We start from the raw sequence: 22,351 nt of genomic DNA on the forward strand, positions 1-22,351 counted from the left end.
GGGCATCTGCCCTCAGCACTAGATCCTGTTGAACTTTGCTCAACTTCTAACAGTTATTCCTTCACCGATTTGCTTTTTTTTAGCAAGGACTTATAATTGGCTTGGTTACCATTTATTAAACATATATTTCTTCTCATGAAATAATCTTAGTTTTAAGAAATACAAAATTATTTGTGTAGTTTGATTATGATTGTGCTATTTTAAAAATTCACTGAAACCTATGCACAGAGTAAAAAAGATTCTAAAGAAACATATTCCAGAATATTAATAGTGATTTAATTATTTGGGACTGTGAAAGAATTACTCTCATTCTGATTTATATGTTTTCAACATTCTGTGGTAAATATGTTACTTTATGCTTTAAAAAATCTTCACAATACTATGTAAATTTAGCTTTACTTATTGCTTACATCTTAAAAAATAGAAGAATCTTTGTTTTTGAATTTTCATTGTTGATTACATGGGATTTGTTTAGCTTGTAGAATGTGCAAATTAATGTTTTTTACGTATTTGGAGAGTTTTTTTGTCTTCAGATGATCTTTCTTTTCCTTTCTATTTCTCGTTCGAGCAGTCCTATCATTTCTGTGTTGGTACACTTGATGGTGTCCCATAGGTCTCTAAACCTTTATTTATTTTTCTTCTTTCTGCCCCTCAGAATGCATAATCTCAGTTGACCTGTGTTCAAGTCTTGATTCTTCTGCCAATTCAAATCTGCCATTGAGCCCCTCTCAGTGAATTGTGTATTCAGTTATTGTACTTTTCCATTCTAGAATTTCTTTTTGGTCTTTTTTTAAAAAATAATTTTTATCTCTTATTGGTGAGAAATTCTTACATCTTAATTCCCACACTTATTTTTTTAGACACGATTTTAGATCTTTGAACATATTTATAAGAGTGGATTAAAATCTTTTGTCTAGGAAGACCAATGTTAGCCTTCCTCATGGACAGTTTCTGTTGACTGCTTTTTTCCTGTGTATGATCATACTTTTCTGTTTTGTTTTTCTCACATCTCCATAATTTTATGTTGAAACATAGATATTTTACTTAATAAAATGTGGCAGCTCTGGAAATCAGATTTCCCTCCTACCCCCACTCTATCTACCCACCTAGGCTATTTGTTTTATCTGTTTGGTTAGTGACCTTCCTGGACTAATTCCATAGACTTTTTTCTTTGTCATATGTTACCACTAAAGTTTCCACTTGGTTAGCTAAGTGGTCAGCTGATGGTTAGAGGGAAATTTTTTTAATGCCTTGAGTGAATAGGTCTCTCTTTACCAAGGGCTCTGTATGCCTGTGCATTGGGATGTACTTTCAGTGCTTCGTTCAGCCTTTGCCTTCACTTCTTGTTTTCACAGAGCCTGCTCAGGTCAGCCAGAGTAAGAGGTAGGACCTTTCAGGTCTTTATTGGGCACTCACACAGCCTAGGAGTATATGTCCTTCTAGTTTCCCAGGAGTATGTTGGAGCTTGTCAAAGTCCTCTGTGGGTATATCATTCCAAGATTTTTACTTTTAAGCTTTTTGGTCTACCTCTTCTTAGTCCCAGCCCAGCTGGTATCACTGCCTCAGAAAGGTATGCCCCTGGTTATTTTGACAGGCACTCTAAGGTTAGGGCTGTTCACACAGAGCATGCTCAGAGCTGGGTTGGATAAAGCCAAGCCATGAAAATGGAGCCCTTCCGGGAGCTGCCAGGATGTCTGATAATGATAAGTCTTGGGGATGGGGCTTTTGGGGAGCTTTAGACCTCTTCTGTCTCATTCCATGGCAGCTAGGCTGCTGGTTTTCTTTGTAGTTGCAAGGCTGTTGGTTTTGAAGGCCACTTTGGAGCGTGGGAGTGGGAGAGAACAAGGCAAGTTAAAATACTACAAACTTAGTGTTCTTACTGAGATTCCGCTGCTTTTCTTGAATAAATCCTCCTCAGATTGCCTTTGTTTAATTTCCAGAGTTCTGAAAAAGTTAATTTTGACAATTTTTGTCAGTGTCCTTGTTGCTTATATGGGGGACGCAGATTTTCTGGGGTCTTTTTTTTTGCTATGCCGGAAATACTTGGGTACTGCTTAGTATTTTAAAGGGCTATTGGTTTGACCACTAGGTGGAAGTAGAGACTTGGAAACTTTGTTGTTCCGAGTTGTTATCTTAGGTAACTTATTGTAAATAATAACATAGCAATACTATACAGCCTTGTTTATCAGATTAGATCTCTATTTCTATACTATATCTATAATTTTAGTATTAGAATTTGTTTCTGACCATAGTGCATTTCGAATTTCTCATTACTTCAAACAAAATTTTGGTTGGAATTTAATCAGTTTTCAGGTAAAGTAATACCTTATTCACTAAAGCCCAAATTAGAGAATCTTTCGAATAAATTGAAGTTTAAATGTTATTTATTATTTGATTAATTATCAAAGATTATTAGAAAAATTGCTTTAAAGAAATTAGAATAATTGTTAATTGTAGTATATTATAAAATTTTATGTGTGTAAATTCTTGTGTCTAAAGTAAGTGAAAAAAACTTTAAGTAGATTTTGAAATTTTTTATACTAAAATGTCTGCTAATATTCTTAAAGACAGTGCTTACTTTATGGGAAAGCTATTATGTTATGAATTTGTATATTACTGTATTAAGGATCTTCTATTAGAAAACTTACTAATTTTTCAATATTTTCATTAGTATATGAGATTCCTTCTGGACGTTTCATGAGAGAATTGTATGGCCACCTCAATATCATTTATGATCTCTGCTGGTCAAAAGATGACCGCTGTATCCTTACTGCATCATCTGATGGCACTGCCAGGTCAGTATTCTTGAGAAGTACTTATCGTGTGTGGTGTTTGCCATCAAAGAAAGCAAAGAGAATATAAAGCAATGTAGCTACTCTTATGCCTCAGTAATGTTTTGCTTATCAGGGATTGTCATAAATATGTACCATATAAACTGACTGATTGAATAAGTAGTAGTGAAAACTTTTTATCTTGAAGACATTTTTGTTAAATATGTTATTTATGTTATGTATAATATTTCTAGTCCTCACTGTCTTTAAATGATCATTATGTACACTGTTCAATTAATACTTTGAGATGAGGTTATTAAAACAACTGAGATTTTTCCTAGAATATAAGCTCTTGATGGCAGGGATTCCATTTTCAGTGTTAGCTGGGTGCAGAGGCCAGGACACAGTGGTGCTTAGTATGTAGCGTAGAGTAAATAAATCAATATGCACCTTATGTTCTAAGAGCTTTATAGATTGTCAAGTATTTGCATATTTCAGAATGTCAGTCTTAAAATAACTCCTTCCAATATAATGAGTGTCACAATAAAATATTTTAAAAGCTACTTTTTAAAGTTTCATATATGCTTTTTGTAGTTACTTATTCTACCTTGGATATATTCTAAAACTATTAGGCAGTTGTATATGTCATTTTCTATATGTCATTTAATTTGATTTCCACAAATGTGGAAATTGGATACACACGTATTTATTATCTCTGTGGGAAACTGACATTTAGACCAGATCAAGATCCACTCTGATTTCACTCTTAACTACTTCTGCTTCCTGTTCTTTATGCATACTTTTTAATATGCTTTTAGTGTCTGGGTCCCTTCTAGTAATCTTATCAATTTCCTTTTCAATATAAATTGTCTAATTGATTAACATGTTATCATTACTGTTTAGTTTATAGTTAAATAAAAAAGATGGCAAATGGTGACAATTGATTTCCCTCTCTATCTAGCTGGGAACCTACTATTAGTCCCTCTTAACAGTATCCTCAGGAACCTGTCTGGTCTGTTCTTTCAGTATAGCCATTCTGTCTGATGCCAGGTTACACTAGATAAAAATACATAACCTTGCTAAGGCCTAACTGTGGATTTGTAAATCTGAAAATCTCCTGAGCTCTCATCTCTGCTGAGCAATCCTTTTACTTATATTTGTTGAGCTATCTTTTCTCATTCCTCTGGCTGCAGATCTAAACCTTACCATACTTCATGGTCTCCATTCTGAACCACAATCTTTGCACTTCCATTAGATGACTGCCTTCACTTTACAGTGAAATTTAGCCAGACATGATTTTCCTGTATTTCCTCTGGTTTCCCACCTAATAACTATGAATTTACCCATCTTTCTCTCTGTCCATCTCTTTTAGCAAAGCAGTATAGGTATAGACACTTTTAAGGCTAATATTTGATCTGTGCTTTTAATCTCAGTCCTTTAATCTACAATTTTGTTACTTCTATTTCTTACATCTCTTGGCTCTGTAGTACCTTTCTCTATTGATTTCGTCCTCTCATCTTAGAAATACAGCGTGTGTAGATTTCCAGCCATGGATTGAAAATACGGTTTCAAAATACAGTTTAAAAATCTGCATATAAGTGGACTGGCATTGTTCAAACCCATGTTGTTCATGGGTCAACTGTATGCTCCAATCTCCTTATCTTAAAGAAATCTTTTTCTGCCTTCCAGACTACCACATTATTTTTTTTTTTCTACATCATCAAGAGCATCCTACACACATTGTCTTTGCTTCAACCCAGTTAGTTTGGCTTTCACTCCCACCATGCCATATAAACTTTCTTCAAGAGGTCAGCAGTTACTTGTTAATTTTTAGATCCATTGGCCAGTTTCAGTCCTTACCCTGTTTGCCTTCAGTGCAGTAATTAATTATTGATTAGCCTTGAAATATTTTTAATTCATGGTTTTCATTGACAACCTCTTTTGGTTTTCTTTTCATGACTCCGACCAATTTTCATTCCCTTTTTTTTGTTGTTGTTCCTTTCATCTGCCTATTCTCTACAGATATTTATCCCCAAGGTCCTTTACTTGATTGTCTTCCCTTGTTTGGTGTGCTATCCTGGTCTCTCTCATCTTCCCTGGTTTTGAATCTCCCTTATATGCTAATGACGTCCACATTTTTTCTGAGTTTGACTTTCTCTTTCACACTTCTATCTGGATTTCCCAGTGGCACCTCAAGTCCAAAATCATCTTACTGAAATCACCAAACTTTGTTTTCCTCTTTTAGTACTCTTATATATTTTTAAATGACATCCTTATCTACTTTGTCTCCCACGCTGGGAATCAAGAGTCGTACTTTTCTCTTTTTTCTTTTCCACCATTTATTTCCAGATGTAAGTAATACTAAAGTCTGTCCATTCTGTCTCCTAAAATGCTCACCATAATATCTTTCTGTCTTTACTGCTGTTGTCTTAATTTAAGCTCTTATTGTCTCTTGCTTAAACTGTTGCTGCAGAACTTTCCCAGTGTTCAGCTTCTAGTCTCTTCCATCTCCACTATGCTAAAATTATCTTTCTAAAACCATCTTTCATAATGCCTTGTTTTAAAAAACTTTGATTGCCATTGCCCTTTGGAAAATGTTCCGGGTCCTTAGCATGGCATGACAGGCCTGCCCCTCATTGACCTTACACTCTTCTCTTATGCACTTCACATGTACCCTCTGCCTCATCCACACAATCTTTTGAAATACCCTTAACATCTTATCTTCTCTGGCAGCTCCATGCCATGTTACCTTACCTAGTCTTCCTGTGCTTAAATGTCTTTCCTTTACAATTCCTGCCCAAGTCATTCATTCAACAAACATTTAAGTGCCTTTTGTGAGCCAGAGTGGGCTCGTAGTCATCATTTAAAACCCAGCTCAGATTTCACCATTTCTTGAAACCATCTTGGATTTGCCCACACAACATGTAATATATTGTAGTAAAGTATGCTTTTTTTCTTTATGTAGTTTTGAAATTGATATTAATTTAGGACTCTATGTCATAAAAATATTATCGTGAAGGATTAACTGAGTGAAGAAAGAAACATTGTGGCTAGATCCAGAAAGACTGAGGTTTTTGAAAGAAGTAAAGAATACTTACAATGAATAGGCTAAAGTGAAAAGGAAGAGAATTAGTTACTAAAGCTCAGGAATGGCAGAAGCGTGAGTTTCTGCCCACGTCCTCTTCTGTCTTCCTCAGGATCACTGTCAGATGCTATCATTGGTGTCTCTTAAGTAACTGTTTTCCACTGGTTAGCTTTCTACCATGTGGGTTTAGCCTAAACCTCCTTTTTTTAGTTATCTTTAGTATAATCTCTATTTTTCTCAAACAACAACTTCTCATATAATCAGAAAGATTTTTCCATGTGTAATGGCTCCCAAATGGGCCCATTTGTCCCCATTCCTCCTCCCTACCCCCGCTTCACACATACTGTTTTAACTTTGGTATGTTTTTTCTTTTCCAATTCTAATAATTGTTTTTTTGTGCAGTTACCTAGTCTTACAAATTTGTGTATCCTTCTTTTCTATGATGAGCCTGATTTTTTCCTAACCCATTAATAAATTTGTTTTGATCTTGGATTCTACCATTGATTGGGTGACTAATGCCATCATAGATACCAGTTTTGTTTTTTACCTAAAAAGTTCATTTTTATTTAAAAAATTGTGTCTCTCAATTATATCGAGCTCTTTTTAAAATACAATTGCTCCATTCATGTCTGTTACATGGTATTTCAAATAATGCCACTAAGATTTATTAGTGAGCAACTGAAGTTTTTATCTTTTAACAATCTTTGTAATATTTCAAATTAGTGATTTTCTTTTTTCAATAAATACTATATTTCATGTAACATATGTTCATTGAAAGCTATTACTACGGTGAAATGTTTATGCAGTGACACACGTGCTTTATTTTTACTTGAAAACATGTTCTTTCACTTCCTTCATTGTTAGTTTGAATTCTTAGTAATTGAAGATCATATCCTGTATTTTAAGCAGCTGCTGAGAAAACTCGTAGAAAGTTATTCTTGACTAGCAACTGTATTTTTTCTTTTATTGACAATTGATAAAAGACATAATTTCCTTTAGTTCTTAGGTAATAATTAAAAGGATTAATTATAAATCCCCATATTAAAAGATTAATATGCTCTTCTAATTCTGATAACTTAAGCTTTTAAAAATCCAGTATTCCACACTCATTTAGCACCTGTCTATTGCTAGATTTTGCCTATTTTTACACATTGATTACAAATGCAGAGTATCTAACATAACATTTTAACCCTTAGGGTTTACTCTTTTGTCAGGATTATAGCAATGATTATACTAATTTTTATAAAACATCCATTATTTAGAGGAAGAGATAATGAGAATGTTAAACACAAAGTGAGTGCTTAATATAGTTTGATAGAAAACATACTATATTATTATAATCTTATTTTCTTATTTTTAATCTTATTTTAATCAAGTGTTCATATGGTAATTTCATTATGGCTTTTAAGTCTTCGAGATCTTCAAGTTTATTATCTAGGCTTTGAAATTACTCATATGAAGTTAATAGAGTATCCTATTCTCTAAACCCCACTGGTAAGCACTTTGAAAAAGCAGTGTGCACAACCTAAACAAGAAATCAGTAAAGCTTCTCCCTATATTTTATTTTTTATGTATAGTGGACTAAATGCAATATTTTACCAGCTATTTGATGTGTGTTTAAACAATGTCAAAATAGGTTTAAAAAAGACATATCCAAATACAAATAGTTTTTCATTTTATAGTATAGATTATAATTAGTAGACAAATTAACCATTACGCTTGATAATAGCAGTAAGAAATAGCTTTGTCAAAATGTAAAGAATCCATGCCATCAAATACATGATCACATTTTTTTTTTGTTATAAAGCTTAAATTTAGTTTACCATTGTTTGTTGTCATTTGCTTACGTAAATCCCATTGGCTGTATTGGTTCTTCGAGAAACTTCTAAAGAAACTTATGCCTTTCAGAAGAAATATGTAACTTTTTATCTTTTTCCAGGATATGGAAAAATGAAATAGATAATACAAAGACTTTCAGAGTTTTACCTCATCCTGCTTTTGTTTACACGGCTAAATTCCATCCAGCTGTAAAAGAACTGGTGGTTACAGGGTGCTATGATTCTGTGATACGCATATGGAAAGTTGATATGAGAGAGGATCCTGCCGTATTGGTCCGACAGTTTGACACTCACAGGAGTTTCATCAACTCCCTCTGTTTCGATATTGAAGGTATGTCGGAGAATATATCCCAAATGAAGCTGAATCGCATGAAGGATATTTAAAAATTTTTTTATCTCACTAGAATAATAAATATTTAAGCTTGAGAGGGATTTTATGTATTGATAGTTGGTTGTGCATAGTTAGGTTTTTGCATATTTTGCAGATTATATGGGAGACCCGAGCATAGTTTTGGCACTGAAGAAGTTGTTTGTAATTTTAAGGTCACAAAATTCCTAAACATTTAGAGTCAACTAATCTTTGCTGTAACAACCAATCATTTTCCAAGTTTCATAAATATATTTCACTGGATTGGTGATTATCTCTTGAGTAGATTTTTTTTTTTTAAAGAGCCTTTTAGGTTAAAGGGTAAAATTAAGGAAGATGAAGGGAATATCTCAAAAGAATATTGAAAAAATATATTTTAAATGTAGCAGCAGGATTGTTTTTTTGAAAGTATAGAAACATATAGAAAGGAAATTTGCAGTTAAAGGTGTATCTATATAGATAATATGGATGATGTTTTAAAGACATCAAATATAGATTTTAACAGCTCAAAGACTAAAGAAATTTATTATATCTATTAGTCACCTTTTACGTTATTTCAAACACTAGATATATAGGCTGTAGCTATAATGAATTAGCATGTGATCTAGATCAAAATGATAATTACTGCCAGTGTACTCACTTCAACTATAAAGACGTTAACATATTGGAACACATTAAGGAAAGGTCAGCCAATGATAGAAAGGTATCTGACAGCTCTGTCATAATAGAAATAGCTCAGAGTATGAAAGAGAGATGAAGAATTTCTTCAGATATTTGGCTAAGATATCCATATGTCAAAAAAGGAGAAATCAGTCTTGTTGCTCCAGTGGGTAGAGATAGGGCCAAAGCTGCAGAAGACAGATTGTCTTTGCTCAGAATTACAGAAAACATCTTAATACATAGAGCAATTTATCAGTTGAATAAACTGCTTTTTAAAATATTAAATTCACAGTTGCCGAATGAGTATCTGTTCATACTGGGATGTAAGATATTTCTGAGTTAAACTTGATGGTCCTGAAGTCCCATTCAATTGTAAGATGGTTTGACATTAAGAATTGATGTTAACTGGAACACCTGTTATTTACTATTTTATTCTGATCATTGAGTTCTTGCTGGATCTCAGGCATTATGCTAACAGTATATATCAGAATAGAAGAGTTTTTCCAGGAATATAAAACATTATATAGGTTAATAAAAGTGAGCATATGGATACATATTGGATAATTCAGATAATTTATTTGGCTTTGGGATTTGAGCCATATACATGTGCACCAAGTTGCTCATTTTTATTTATTTATTTATGTTTGTATTAAAATCAGGCAAGTCGCAGAGGGAAATTAGTCATGAAAAATAATTCAAAAGAGTAAAGAATTTATTTAAAGATAATTGGGATTTGATTGGGAGTTATGTTTTTTTTTTTTTTTTTGGCTCTTTTAAACTGAAATACCTTTTAATAGTCCTAGAATTCTTTGACTGTTTGACTGGGATGTGTTTTCCCACTTTTATATTATTTGTTTTTACCTCTCTGTAACAAAGGAGAGTAATTTTATTTACTTAAACAGGTCATCACATGTATTCAGGAGACTGCACTGGGGTGATCGTTGTGTGGAATACCTACGCCAAAGTTAATGATGTGCAACATTCAGTCCGCCATTGGAGTGTTGATAAGGTATAAAATTGTATTTCATATTTTGGGATTTAATTAAATTGGAAAAAACATTGAACCACATGACCTTTAAATAAGACGTCAGGACGTTTGTTCTTTCTCTTCAAAAATATTAAGTTTTTCTTAGTCTCTGAAAAGTCAATTATCATTCATCAATTATCATGTCTTTCTGATGGCTGATTGATGATAAAGTGACTTAGTGAATTTTTTTTTTTACTTTGGCCAGGCTCTCCTTTAATTTTGGGGGTCCTTAATTTGCATTATGGAATTCAGTGATCTATTAATGAAATTTATGCTAAAATGTGATTTATATTACCATCTGTAAATAATAACTTATTTTCTGTATTTATATTTTTTTCTCAGTCCAATAATATCACTCTAAAAACAGTGTATTCACTGTTTTGTTAAACCATGCCAACTTTCAAAATTATGTAATGAGATTGTGTAATGATGAGGGATTCTCTTATTTCATCACAATAATTGTTTCATTTTTTCCTTTTTACCTTTTGACCACCTTCACCCATTTCTGCTATTTGTTTCATTTGAAATGTGCTAAATAGGCGAAACAAGTGGATAATCTCTTTCATTTTTGGAGTAGAGTGTTTTTAAGGTGGCTTGTGTATTAAAATATTATATACAAAATCAATCATTAAACCTGAGTTTGTTTTATGTAAATTGATATAGTTTTTGTCTTACAGGCTGTACCTTTGTTCTTTAATTTTTTATTTGTAATAGAGTACAACAATTGTCCTTGTTTGGAAAAAAAGACACTGTAAATGAAAAATAATTTCCACAAACTTTAGTTAAATCTGTTGAGTCTATCAGATCTGTTTAAAAACAGTACATTCAATTTTTAGTCATTCTCATCTGTCTATCAGATTAATGAATGATGGCTTGGAATTCATGTTGTAGCCTAATTTCACATACTTTGAAAATAATTTTCTGATTACTTACATATCAGAGGGATTGGCAAGTCCCCAAAGGCATTTTAGTCATTTGAATCTACAGTACAGTGTCTGTTATTTGTGTTAAAATCGTGTGTTTCTTTACCCCAGTAAAGAAAGGCAAATTTATCTTGAAAGTCCACAGCCTGGTGGTTACCTGAGACAGTCAAAAATAAAAATTTAGGAAATGAGCTGGAATGTCTTTTTAGTACCTGATGCCCTAAGACAAACTGGAGATTGTGATTTCTTACTGGTTTTCTTCAACCAGCAGTGTGAGAAATGCTGTTTTATTCATCTGTCCTTGAGGTGAAGTGTCCCTGTGATGTTGTTGTTGCACACACTCCTTGATACAGAACATAGTTTTCAAAATTAGGGCTTTTCTAGTTTGAGCATGAATATGATAAAGAAAAATATGGAGGAAATCATTAATAGATGTTGCAGACACTAAGTCTGCCAGCACTTTTCTCAAATTAGTATGTAACATTTAACTTACTAGGTTTTTTTTTTTTCATATTTACATCTGTGTGTTACTGCAGTTGCTCAAACCCCCAACGGTGCATCCCACCCTCAAATGGTCGTTGTTCAGCTCAGTAAAACCCTGTCTGTGGTGTCAGTGTTTGACTTTTTCTGTAACTTTTAAGAAGTAGCTGACAGCAGATCTTAGTGTCCAACAGCTGTAGCCAGGGCTTAGCTGCTGATGTTGGGACTGTAGCCGTGTGTACCCTACCTTTGCTGGTGCCAACCCACATCCAAAGAGTAGACCCTACAGGAGAAGGGAGCAACAAATAATAAGGGATCCTTGAGTGAGAAGGGTAATTCATGATTCTGCCTGCAGGTTAAAGTGTACTTCTCTTTGACTCCGAACTCTAAGTAGTTTTGCATTTGTAATATATTTTTTTCTCTTAGTAATACTATCAAGAAGGACCTTTGGTAATTTTTCTAATTAATGCAAAGCTTGTTCAGGCAGATTTCTCCTTCAGCGTTTGTCTTTCTTGACATCATTTATCAGGTGTCTTCTATAGCTGCCTTAAATAACTATATATATATAAAAAAAAAAAAACCCACCTAAAATAACATCTACATTAAATGACTGCAGAATTATCTGCTGATAATATACCTTTTTCAGGACAATGGAAGTAAGTGTATGAAGAAATAATCTGAGACAAATAGAACTTGAAAGTTAATTCTATACTTACTTTTGAATTTATAAAAAACTGAAGCTTTCTCATATGATGATAAACAAAATGCTGAGATAGAAGATGCATTTGCAGGAAGTGCTTTTTGTTTGGAAATATACTACAGAAACACATACTACTGTGGTGTTACATAACAACCAAAGATACATTTCATCAGCTTTATTTTCAACCTTAAACTGAAATTACTGGGGATCCTTTGAAACAATTTTAAAGCATCCTGATTAGTGCAATTGAAAATGATACCTTAAAATTAATTTTGTTCTTTTGTACCCTAAAAAGGACTTAATGTTACAGTGGTAATATTTTTAATATTTTTTTTTATCATTTTAGGAGATTAAAGACAGTGAGTTTAAGGGGATTCCAATAAGTTATTTGGAGGTTCATCCCAGTGGAAAACGTTTGTTAATTCATACCAAAGACAGTACTTTGAGAATTATGGATCTCCGAATGTAAGTATATTTCACTATTGACAGGTTAAGCACTCATAGAATAAGTAATAAATTAATTCATATTTATAAAATGAAGCTGTGGTTCTTACCTGGAGGATTTTGTCCTTCAGGGGACATCTGGTAGCGTCTGGAGACATTTTTGAATGTTGCTTTTACTATCTAGTGGGTAGAGACTAGAGATATACTGCTAAACATCATATAGTTCATAAGACCGCCTCCCACAATGAGGAATTATCTGGCTCAAAATGGGAATAGTTATGAGGCTGAAATCTACACAGTTGCTCTTTATTTTCACAATTAAAAAAATCTATTATGGAATATCTTTTATCTCTATGATACTGGTATAGCATATTATTATGATTTAATATCATAACTGAATGAGAGGGCTTTCGAATAACACATCCTTGTTTCTCTTTTTTGTTTTATTTCTGAATAAAGCAAATGAAGAAAAATATCCTTAACGTAAAAGGCAGAAGCAGAGTTCTGGGAAAATTAGCATGGACTTCTGCCATGCTTTTGTTTTGGTGTGGAGTTCTGGCAAAACAAATGAGAGGAAGCTGTGTTATTAGATTTCATTATTGTATTTAGAAAGGCATATGTGGTGATTTATATTAGTTTATTCTGCAGTTCTCTTTTTAGGACTAACCATTAAGCCCTTAAATATTTATGTAGAACTGGTCAAGACCCTGGCATGGGTGCTGTGGGAGAATGATAAGCAGAAGTAGCTTATCAGGAGTTTATAATCCAGTTGTACTGCCTCCAAAACAACACAAAAACATTTAATTAGGCTGAATTGTAAGATCTCTTTGGACTGGAATCTGCTTATTCCTTTTTTCTATACATAGCATCCATACTATGCCTTGCAGATAGCTAGTACTTAGTATGTATTTTTAATGAATATAAATTTATAATAAAAAAATTATATAATTCATGGCAACAAAAGTGAAAGCTATAATATAGTCTTCTCTTAAAGGCTCAATGGAGAGGTTGTCCTTTGAGCTCAATCTTGAAGGATGGGTAGAATTTAGATAAGATGGAGTGTTTTCAGTAGAGTAGAAAAGCCTGGAATAATGTAAGTTGTGTTCTAGGCAGAGTGAGGTAGTCTGTATAAGCATAAGTTTCTTGTTAAGGGGTGCTGAGAGAATTTTTTAGAAGTAGAGATTAGAGCCACATTTTAGAAGGCCTAAGGAGTTCGATGATCTCTTTTTAAGCAGTATAGTATTCAGCTTAAGCTCATGCTTGGTCTCTAGAGGCAAACTGCTTAGAATCAGATACTACCTTTTTCACCCCTTACTAGCTGATTAACCTCTCTGTACCTCTCTTTTTTTCTTATCACTCAAATGAAAGAAATAATATACCATACTCATAAGGATTTTTTGGGTAATAAACTAGTTTGCAGAAATGTTTGACCCTGTAACTTTAGGTCTGGGAATTTATGTTAAGAAAATAACTATAAAACAGTTTTAAAAATTGAACAATAGTATGGTGGATACTAGAAGGGAAGGCGGTTGGGAGGAAGATGAAGAGGGTATAGGTAGTCAAATGTATGATGACAAGGACAACTAGACTTGGGGTGGTGAGCACACAATGCAGTATACAAATGATGTGTTATAGAATTATGCACTTGAAACATATAATCTTATTAATGTGTTAAGTGTTAATCTTATTAACACTTTTTATAATGTTATTAACCAATGTCACCCCAATAAATATATGATTTTTCATAGAAATCATGTTCATGGTAGGAGAAAGCTGGAAATGTCCTATGCATGTTGTCCAACAATAGAAAATTTCTTAAGATACATTTAGACAATGATATAATGTATACCTAAATTGACAATGCATAATCTATATATTCTGACATGTAGGGCCTTTGTTTGTGATATATTGTCGATTGAAAAAAGCACATTGCAGAGCAGTGTATATAATATCCTCTCTGTAAACCAGGGTTGATAGAAGTACCTAACTGGCACATAGTAAGCACTAAAACAGTATTAGCTATTTTTCATAAGCGAAAAAGCCTGGAAGGTTGTCTATTATATTTAATCAATGATTTAATAATATGTTCTAATGTTTCTGCAGGGATCAAGTATTCATTGTGTGATTTAAAAAAAATCATCACACAGGAAAATATATAAAAATTCTGTCCCTTGAGTAACCAACCCAAATGCTACTTCCATAAAATAGTCCCTCTTCATAGCCAGAAATAATCTCTCTAGTCCAAATCTGCAAAATACTCTTTCTTTTCTTCTCTTGTGGCACTTTCTACATTCGCTTCCTATTTTACATTGATGCATTCCTTCTCTCTCCCGCTAAATTATAAGCTCCCTGAGCTCTGGCACTGTCTCTTCTTTATTCTGCATCCATAACAGATTTTCAAAAAAGTTGTTCGTTAAATGCAAATGAAGTATTTAAAAGTTTTTCTACCACCAGTCTTTAAAGACTGTAAGACAGATTACATTTGTAAAATCTTTTCTTGTTTATAGATTAGCAGCAAGGAAGTTTGTAGGAGCCGCAAATTATCGGGAGAAGATTCATAGTACTTTGACACCATGTGGGACTTATCTCTTTGCTGGAAGTGAAGATGGCATAGTATATGTTTGGAAACCAGAAACAGGTAAATATTTTGTTGATCTTCAAAAGGAAATTTTTTTGTTTTGTTTTGAAGAAGTATGAAAAATACCATTTTATGGAATAATTTTCAAGGAAATTCTGATTCCAGGTTCTCAATTATGTTTTTTCAAAATAGGAAAAATGATAGTGGAAGTCAGCTACAGTCTAAATTTTTATTCTGTTCCTATTGTTACGATAACATCATGAATTTAAAATTTCACATTATAATTTAAGGTTTATTCTTTCCTTGCCTATAATGAGATATTGTGGGTCTTAGAGAACTATTTAATGAGAACTATCATGCAAAATACAAAATATTATGAGCTGAATTTGGGATATAACTAGTTATACAAATGGTGAAACATCTCTAGTACATTTTTATTAGAAATATTCTCGTCAAAGTTTATGATGTCTAAAACTTAATAGCAATTAAGTTTACCTGAATTACCATAATTCAGTTTTTTTCCAGAAAAATAAACTATTATATTGGGAATTTCATTTGCACTTTACTTTTGCTTTTCAAAAGAAAATTTGAAACTACATTTCAAATTTTAGCAATAAATTTAGAGAATTTAGAGAAATTCACTCTAAAATTCTTTTAATGAATCGTATTTAATTACACCTTGTTTATCCTCTTGATTTTTCCTTTAGGCATTTTCAATAAGTCAGTTCACTTAGGGTTTTTTTGTTTGTTTTTTTACTGTGTTTTGATGCTTTAGTATCAATTCAGAAATGTTAGATCTCTTTTCCTCTTCAATAAATCTACATTCTATGCTTTTTGACTTATGCTTTTCATAGGTTCCTTAGACCTCTGTTGTAGACCTCTTTTAGCTATGAGTAATCAGATGTATCTTTAAAGCAGATGGTACCTGAAACAGCCTCTGGAAGAAAATAGAAAAATTAATTCCCCACCGAAGCTTCCCCAACCAGTTTCTCAGTTTTAGAGTTCTGCAGTTCTTCCTGCAAGTTCTTTCTGGAGTTCTTTGTTAGTTGGCGTTTCTTGGCCCTGTCAGATCTCAATCAGGTACCTCTCTACTTCTTAGCTGTCTTTGTTTTGTATCTTTAAAACCTCATCAAGAGGTTGGACTGAGAAGTAGAAAGAAGAAGGCTGACAGAATGAAAAATAAAGATAATTATTTAATACAGTAGTACTCAAATATTTATAAGTATTTGAGATTTTTGTGTAAATAACATGAGCGTCATCATTATTTACTATAAACATTTCTAATAAGTTGCAGCATAACCTAATGAGAAATAACTGAGTACAAATTATTGAATATCTTTTCTTATTTAGGAGAACAAGTAGCAATGTATTCTGACCTGCCATTCAAGTCACCCATTCGGGACATTTCTTATCATCCACTTGAAAATATGGTTGCATTTTGTGCATTTGGGCAGAATGAGCCAATTCTTCTGTATATTTATGATTTCCAGGGTAAGTCCACTGCTCGATAAGTAAAGAATATTTAGAGTAACCTTTACATTTAGACTGAACCCAGAATCACGAGCTCTACGGAAACTATCATCCTTCGTATTAACAAAGCTCTCTTGAGTATACTGTAAGAGCCAAACAGATTAAGTAGATTATATTGTTATTATATTACAACATTTTGTTTTTTTCATAAGCACTATTATTCTGGAGTTTAAGTATTAGCAACAGTACACATAATAGTTGTGCCCTTATATCGGAATCATAGAATGGTAGTCATCACTTTTTTTGTAAATCAATTTAAGTAAATACACCTAAAAATCCTTTTTGAATGTTAACTAAATTTAAAAGATAAATTACATTTAGGAAATATGGATCTTTAATATTTTCAGTTGAATATTGAGTTAATTTCTTATTCTGTGTTTTTGTTTTTTACTAAAGCACGTAGTTTTCATAAGTTATGGTTTTAAGAGTTTCTTAACATGAAAAGGCAGAAAACTAAATATCAGTAAAAACAAGATCCAGAATTAGAAATCTGATATATTTTTTTACTCTAAAATTTTCTTATTCTATCATTATGAGAAATAAGGAAATAAAGACTGGACACAATTTTCAGGAATAGTATGGCATTTTTAGAATTATTTGGATTTATGCTGTTTTTCATATATTTCTTTAATTTCTGTCCTGAAATTAGGATTTCGTTGTTCTGCATCGTATTGATAATTCTGTCACTCTCGAAATTGCCATTCATGTATATAGGTTACGTTAATGTGGAAGTATTTGGACAAAGTGTTTTAAATTAATGAAATGTGAGTAGTTAAATTTATTGCGTTAATACAGATTGAATTGGTTAATGGTTGTAATGAGTGCTAAGTTATTAGACAATTCTAAACCTGAAGTTCTTGATCATAGTATGGACTTTTGTATGTTTTTTCAGGTGAATTATATTAGAAAATAATGTGTAAATTGAAACTTACCTTATTTTAAAGAACAGAAAAAAAAATAATGAATTTCTCTAACACATATTAAGATTTATACAGCACTATTACTAATGGTAGAATTGTTAGACAACACAGTACCATATACTATTATAAGCAAATGTTAACAAAAATAAACACCGCCTGATTATAGGAAAAGACAGATACGTTTCTCCAATTATCCAATATCCAAAGCTAGTGTCTAGTTAAAGCATGTGTTCGGAAACAGGTCTATCTTTGTATACATTCTAAATCTTCACATAAAAGAGAAGAATTATACCTAGGGACTTTATAATTGGAACTGTTATACAGGAAATGGGCAGCACAGTTATTTCCTCAGACTCGAGGTTTCACAACAATCTTCATTCAATTTCTAATTTGCTTTATAGGCTTTTGAAATTTTCACTACAAATGCAAGTTAAAGTTTCACTTTTATCTTTTTTTTTTTTTTTCCTGTTATTTTTTGTCATAGAGGGATTTCATCATTGGATTAGACCAGTCAGGCTTGCCCATATGGTTTTTAAACAATAGGATTTAGATTAAGAAGTTTATTCTAGAAGTGTAAGTAGATCGAGCTGTGTTTCAGGAGTCTAAAAACATGGGTTTTAGCCTCAATTTTGTTTCTTTAGTGACCTTGCACAAACATCTTGCCTTCTCAAAGCTTTATTTTCTTATTTAGTAAATGGTTCTACTACTACTACTATATCTGTGCTACCTAAGAGTCATTTGTGAAGATTCTATGAGACAGAGACTATGAAAGTACTTTGTAAATTGATAAGCACTAGAATAAAACAAACCAGGGTAAAATTGGTTGTTCTTATGCTCATCTAACCAGTACATACTTGACTTTATGGGAACTGATGTTTTAGTATGCTGATAAGCATCTATATGTGAAAGAGAATTGGAAAATGTTTTTTTCTCTCTTTTTCGTTTAGCAACTTTTTCCTTTTATTTATTTGAGTTTGTACTTCTTGGGGTCAGTTGTATTAGAAAATAAATGCATAAAGTTAAGAACATTGTTATATCCACGCTTTCTTAACATGAAGAGGAAGAATTTCTAAATGTTTTAGGAATATTCACATAATACACATGAAATTAAAATTATTTCATATATTTGTAATCATTTTTTGATATACTGACACACCTTTACAAACAAATGAAAACTTAAACTGTTTCAACACATTTTCCCAACTCTTTACTGTTTATTTTTAAAAAGAGGAAGCTTAGGAAGAAGTTACATAATCTCAAGCAATCCAAGATTTAGCACAATTCTTGTGAATGGTATATATTCATAAGAAAATGAAAAGTTGTTTTAGACTCTAAAGTATTTTACTCATTAAATGCAGGCCAGGATCATCAAGTCAAATAGTCTTTAAATTTTGTATTGAAAATTATATATACTATTGACCTACTATAGTTTTTCCTTTTATTTATTTATTTTAATATGGGAATATTTTGCCCCGACTTTCTTGTCTGAAAATAAAGTTTACATGTAGCTTTACATAAATGTTTTAATGGTGTAAAATTTGGAAGATATAGAACACTTATATGATTTTTAAATAGTATTTATCAGATCTACTGAGACGTTTAGGTAATTTTCAAGGAAAATGGAGCAAGCTTCTTTTTTTATAACTTAAGCTGAGAAAGAGACTACAATGGTAACTAAATGTATCATCCATCTTTCAGTTCTAGCAAAACCTGTGAAGAGTCAGCAGGCATCTTTCCCTGTTAAGCATATGTTCAGGTTGTGGTCTTTTAGGTCTTTCATTCTACTGACTTCTTGCTTTTTTTGGTAAGAAACATGATTTTTACTTTCAGAAGGCGGTTTTATTTGCCTGATGTTGAAAAGGTTAATCATCTAGTAATACAAAATTTAGTCACAAGGTACCACAAATATGTACTTTAAGGATTCCCATAATAACAGAATACTAGTCAGAGAAACGGCTTCTACTGAGTTAAATTTATGAAGCTAGACTTTAGCAAAATGTTCTGTTATTAATCAATATTTATCTGCCTCAGTCTCTAGGATCCGGCTCCACATTTAGTCATAATCATAGCTAATACTTACAAAGCACTTTCTATGCCCCTGGTACTCTTTCAAGCACTTTACACATAGTTAATTTGTCACAATAATCTTGTGAGATAGGTTCTATAATTATTCTGTTTTACAGGGGCCAGGACTTGGATTCATACTGTGTGGACTCAGAGTCCATGATCTTATTTGCAACATAAACTGCCTTTTTAGCAGATTTCCTGAAATATTAGCTTTTGATTGTCTAATAAGCAAACTTTTTTCCCCTAACATACCATTTACTGTATGGAATATATGATTTCTTTGTATTATCTTTAGTTTGTAGGAAGCAGAGATGGAACATAGTCATGGTTTTATTACCAATATAGTACCTAGCTTGAATACTGAAACTTGATGAACATCCTGTAGTGTTTTAAATAGGATCAAGTCCTAATTTGGGAAGGTCTCAGCATTATTTTATAATTTCAGGTAATGAGCCTTATTTTTCACTAGGTGGCAATATCTCCTCTAAATCAGTATTAACTCTGGTGTGCTTTTCAGTCACTGTCTTAGGCAAGACAAATCTTTATTGAGCACCTATAATGTGCCAGGTTGAATATGAAACCCAGGAATCAACACTCAGATTATCTTGCTCTTTTCCAATACAAAGGATTGGAAAACAAGATGTTTTCTAAGTAGTTGATTAAACCTCTGAGGGAACTTTAGTTAAACTGAAAAGCATTCTCTACCATTGACACTAAATTATTTTATCTATAAACTTCATATTCACTAATAACCACTTGTCATTGTCGATAGCTTTATTTTTCACGCGGTGACATTCTTTACCAGAATTCAGGGCAATGTATAGGTTCCTATAAAAATTTTGTTATATAACTTACTCTTTGACCAAAGTTCATGGTGTTTTTAAGGACTGTGTCTAACACAATACCTAGTGTATTACTGATGTGCAATAATTGTTTAAAATAAGAGTTACAAATCCTGTAAAATAGCATTTTCTCCTTAAATTTTATAAAAATACAGAGTGAAAGCCATGATCAATAGTAGATTCGGGGCTAATAATAATAGTGGTAGTAGTAGCTGATATCTATCAAGAATTTATTATATGTTCCCTACTCTTATGAGCAATCCTTCCCAAACCTCATGAGGTAGATACTATCGTTACCCTCATTTTGCACATGGTGAAACTGAGGCATAGGGAGAATGAAGTAATTTGCCTAAGTCCACACAGTTGGTGAGTGGTCAAGCTTCCTGTCTCCAGAGCCCATTAAGCTGTCTGTCACAGCTACTTATTTAGTCTTTGCATTTCCTGTATCATGAAATAAATTAAGAATTTAGCCAAATGTTCCTGTGGTGAAATGTGTTGTTTTTAATTTTAATGTTTAGGAGAACCCCTTAAGATTACAAAGAACTTTGCTTATCTAATATTAGTATTACTGCTTTACAGATTTGCAGTATAATTATAATGCATTTGGCCATTATATTGTTTATGTATTCTAAAATATAAATTTTTTATTATGTAGTATTAAATTTTAATGGAACTACTTTTATAATATTTTTGCACTAAGATAATGTCTAGTCGAAATAAATTTGATATCCATAGTTTTATGTATAACTTAATGGTGCTCTTGAAGTACTAATGATGATTGAGAAGCAAACTCAGATTATAATCTCATATGTGTAAGATTATGCAGTAACAAATATAACTGATTGTAGGTCAGAATTTTAAATATCTGTTATTAGCCTAGTAGGAGAAAAAAGAAAGAAAATGACACTTTATACAACATGCTGAAACTACCTATTTCTTGGTCATATCCTGAAACATCTATTTTAATATTCTTCAGTAATGGATAGTTTGAGTTGAAAGTTTATGTCATTCGAGGATTCAAAACATATGGAAAACTTAGTTAGCTTAGTGGCATTGAGCATAAAGCAGAGCCCTGAGTTCTTCATGGAGGGATTTTTTTACGCCTACACTGCTGCTTTTTAAACTGCACCGAGGAAGAAGAATGGCGTAGGGCAAAATAGACAACAGTGTGGTAGGAAAGGCTGGGGTAGGAGTTAGGGCACTGCGGTTCTAGACAAAATGCCATCACTTTCTCTTTGAGCCTGATCACATAACTTTGTGTTTCTGCATCTGTTTTTACACCTATAAAATTTAAATAATACCTGTTTTATTTTTTCTCAATGTTTTGTCAAAGGATAAAATATAAAGCAAGAGATGAAGCTGAGGTATGTTAGAATTCGTGAGTCAGGCTGCAGCAGAGAAATCCTAGCTATTTTCTGTAGCAGTATACGTGTCACACACTTTCAGTTGAATAGCATGATGTGAAATAATTGGTTGGTAATGGAATAGGAAATGAACAAAAGGATAATAATAATATGTACTTCAGGATATTATGAAATAATTTACTATATTTTGGTGTTCAACTGATGCGTGTGCCAAATGATGGCAGCTGCTCTCCCATTTGGTAAAAAAAAAACAACCACTTTTAGTTCTCATAGTTCTGGAGGCCGGGAAGTCCAAGATCAAGGCACCACTAGACTTAATGTCCAGTGAGAGTCTGCTTTCTGGTTCATAGGCGGCACCTTCTAGCCATAACTTTACATGGTGGAAAGGGCAAGGGGGCCCTCTGGGGCCTCTTTGATAAGGGCACCTATCCAAGTCCTGAGAGCTCTGCTCTCATGATCGAATCACCTCCCAGAGGACCCACTTCCTAATACTGTCACCGTGGGGGTTAGAGTTTTAACACATGAATCTTATGGGAACACAAACATTCAGACTACGGAAATTCTCTACACATAGCAAAGTTAGAGGAAGAGAAGAAGGATGCTGCATAATTGCTGAATGCTTGGAAATTAGAGAAGTAGACCGACCAGCTTAAATAACTGTATTATAATTAGAAGTAGAGTGGTTTATAAGTAAAAGATTTAGATATCCAGTAAAATAACTATACACAGTAGCAGGGCTATATATAATAGGTCTT

General features: G+C 32.7%; 1 protein-coding gene across 8 annotated transcripts in view; it reads left to right on the forward strand.

Moving 5' to 3' along the window:
* Positions 1-22,351, forward strand: part of AHI1 (Abelson helper integration site 1) — a 164,546-nt gene that overhangs the window by 34,917 nt on the left and 107,278 nt on the right. For all 8 annotated transcript variants that reach the window (XM_025049273.1, XM_015592141.2, XM_025049275.1 and 5 more), the window contains 6 exons: positions 2,672-2,795; positions 7,796-8,025; positions 9,624-9,730; positions 12,198-12,316; positions 14,803-14,933; positions 16,224-16,364. In XM_025049273.1, coding sequence (XP_024905041.1) covers positions 2,672-2,795; positions 7,796-8,025; positions 9,624-9,730; positions 12,198-12,316; positions 14,803-14,933; positions 16,224-16,364 — 852 coding nt within the window. The remainder of the gene's footprint in view (positions 1-2,671; positions 2,796-7,795; positions 8,026-9,623; positions 9,731-12,197; positions 12,317-14,802; positions 14,934-16,223; positions 16,365-22,351) is intronic.

This window comes from Pteropus alecto, unplaced genomic scaffold (genome assembly GCF_000325575.1).
Source record: "Pteropus alecto unplaced genomic scaffold, ASM32557v1 scaffold185, whole genome shotgun sequence".
Lineage (NCBI taxonomy): Eukaryota > Metazoa > Chordata > Mammalia > Chiroptera > Pteropodidae > Pteropus > Pteropus alecto.